At 41.2% G+C, this 2,221-nt stretch overlaps 1 protein-coding gene across 1 annotated transcript in view; it reads right to left on the bottom strand.

Annotated features, from left to right (window-relative positions):
* Positions 1–2,221, bottom strand: part of oc90 (otoconin 90) — a 25,175-nt gene that overhangs the window by 10,264 nt on the left and 12,690 nt on the right. Inside the window, exon 10 of the mRNA XM_015378338.1 lies at positions 1,461–1,616. Within this exon, the coding sequence (XP_015233824.1) occupies positions 1,461–1,616 (156 nt within the window). The remainder of the gene's footprint in view (positions 1–1,460; positions 1,617–2,221) is intronic.

Genomic DNA, 2,221 nt, shown 5'->3' with positions numbered 1-2,221 from the left:
TCTCTCTTGTTAAATCACCCGCAAACCATGGTTCAGCCCCTCGCGCAAAATTCCAGTTTGCGAGCGCAAATTACTGCACGCAAAATTGGATCTTGATAAATCCGGCCCTAAGTGTGTTAGAAAATGGATGGATGGATGGATGGATGGATGGATGGATGGATGGATGGATGGATGGATGGATGGATGGATGGATGGATGGAAATTAACAGAAAAAAATTCTCTGTAAATCCCAATGAATTGAAGCAAGATTGAAAAGAATAACTGTTTTCACATCGATCTAAAAGACTGAAGAGAAACAGCTTCTGGGTGGAACGGATGCTGATGCTGGTTCTACGAACCCTTTCCCTTTTCTTCAGACTGAAAATCTGTGAATATTTGGATTTACCAGCAAATATAAGAAATGCATGTTTTTCCTACTCATAAATCTATGGAACATTCATCAGAGACGCTAAAGAGCAAATATCATGTGTGAGGAAAACAACTACTGTATCTCTTAGCTGCTGGCAAGCTCAAGTGGTCAGTCACCCGTCCTGCAAACAGGAAGCCTGGGTAGCTGCCAGTGTGGGTCTTTTAGGCAAGACCCTTCATGCTAATGCTGCTTTGGGTAGTGGCGGCCTGGTGGTTAGGGCATTGCGCTTGGAATCCTGAGGTTCTGACTTCGAGCCCCACTCCCACAGACTGCTGCTCCGGGTTGGTGAGCAAGACCGCCTTAACCAAGACAGTGGCAGCGCACTGCTCCCCAAGGGGATGGGCTAAATGCAGAGAGTTCATTTCTTTGCTCTATACTTGTGACAGCTTAATGACGATATCACTGTTTTTCCAAATCTGCTGGAAAAACAAACAAACAACAAAAAAACTCACCACTGTCTTCATATGCTTCTTCTTCTTCCTCCTCCTGCTCCATCTTAGGGCTGACCTGTGCTGTTGATCCAAAACTACCTAAACCTACAGATATTAAAAATAAAATCTCAGGCCCACTTTCTCAGAGTTGTTTTTATATTTATAGGCAGCATTTTAGTGTTGAATTAATATTTTCTTTTGGAAATAAATGTGTTCCTTCATGACCCATTAAATTAGAGGCAGCACAAATGTGGCTGGAAATGTAATAAATGTGTTTCTGCATTTCATTTGCATGTTAAAATGTTTAAACAATAAATCATACAGTAATGCCGTTGGAATATTACTCAATGACCTCAGCTGGCCATTTGGTGTTGCATATGATTACAAACCAGAACCAGTGCTCATTATCTCCTGTGGATTAGCATCGCATTAGCATTGAATTAAATGTCTGTCTGAGACTGTGGAATTTTAAGGTGATCTGATTAGAGGGAACCAAAAATATTCAACTTTCACTCCAACAAACCCAACATCAAAAGCTTTGTTTATGAAAAAAAGAAAGACATCATAGATCATGTTAAACAAGAGTGTTTGAAATTTTCTTTTCTTAGAATAATTGTCACCTTTATCCAGTGGTGAAGTCCTCTGGGCTGTTGTAGTTAGAACAGACGATGCACTGTCAGCAGGAGGTTTCTTTGTCCCATAATATAAACCTGCTAAGCTGGGTGGGGCGGACGCCTCGTTACGGGTCTGCTCTTTGTGGAGAAGCTGAACTGGATCTGCAGCAGAAAGATGGGATGTTTTAATCAAAGTCGTGGGTTTTTGTGTGATATCCTTGTTTCAGAATTTTTGTTTTAAAACTCCATGAACTATTTTATTAGGAAATCCACCATCATCCATCTATATCCTGAACTTTGGAACACCTCAGGGATGTATTCTTAGCCTTCTCACACTTCAGACTTCAGCTCTCCCTCTAACGTCTGGGTGAGGATAGCTGACACATTGCTAAAGCAGGGCTGATAATGGGCAATGATGCAAGCCATGAGAGGTTCTGGCTTGGTGGTGCTCAGAAAGTGATCTGGTACTAAAAACCTACAGGGAATTGAGGCAGAAACTGGACCATCTCGCTCCATATGAATGGTGGAGAGTGTTGATGACATGAAAGTTTCTCAACATCCAAGAAACACAGAACTTGAGATCAATCAATGAAATCTACCATCTGGTGAGGAAACTACAACAGAGACTTCATCAACCTACTTAGGAAAAATCCAAACTTCTGCCCCTGCTCTTCATAAATAAAGAAATCCTCCTGAGCTGCTGTATTTCAGCTTTGTGTTAAAACAAAGCAGATCACATTCAGAAAATGTCTCTCTTGGCATAATTT

This window comes from Cyprinodon variegatus, unplaced genomic scaffold (genome assembly GCF_000732505.1).
Source record: "Cyprinodon variegatus isolate N-32 unplaced genomic scaffold, C_variegatus-1.0 Scaffold170, whole genome shotgun sequence".
NCBI lineage: Eukaryota > Metazoa > Chordata > Actinopteri > Cyprinodontiformes > Cyprinodontidae > Cyprinodon > Cyprinodon variegatus.
This window is presented reverse-complemented; position numbering and strand designations above follow the sequence as displayed.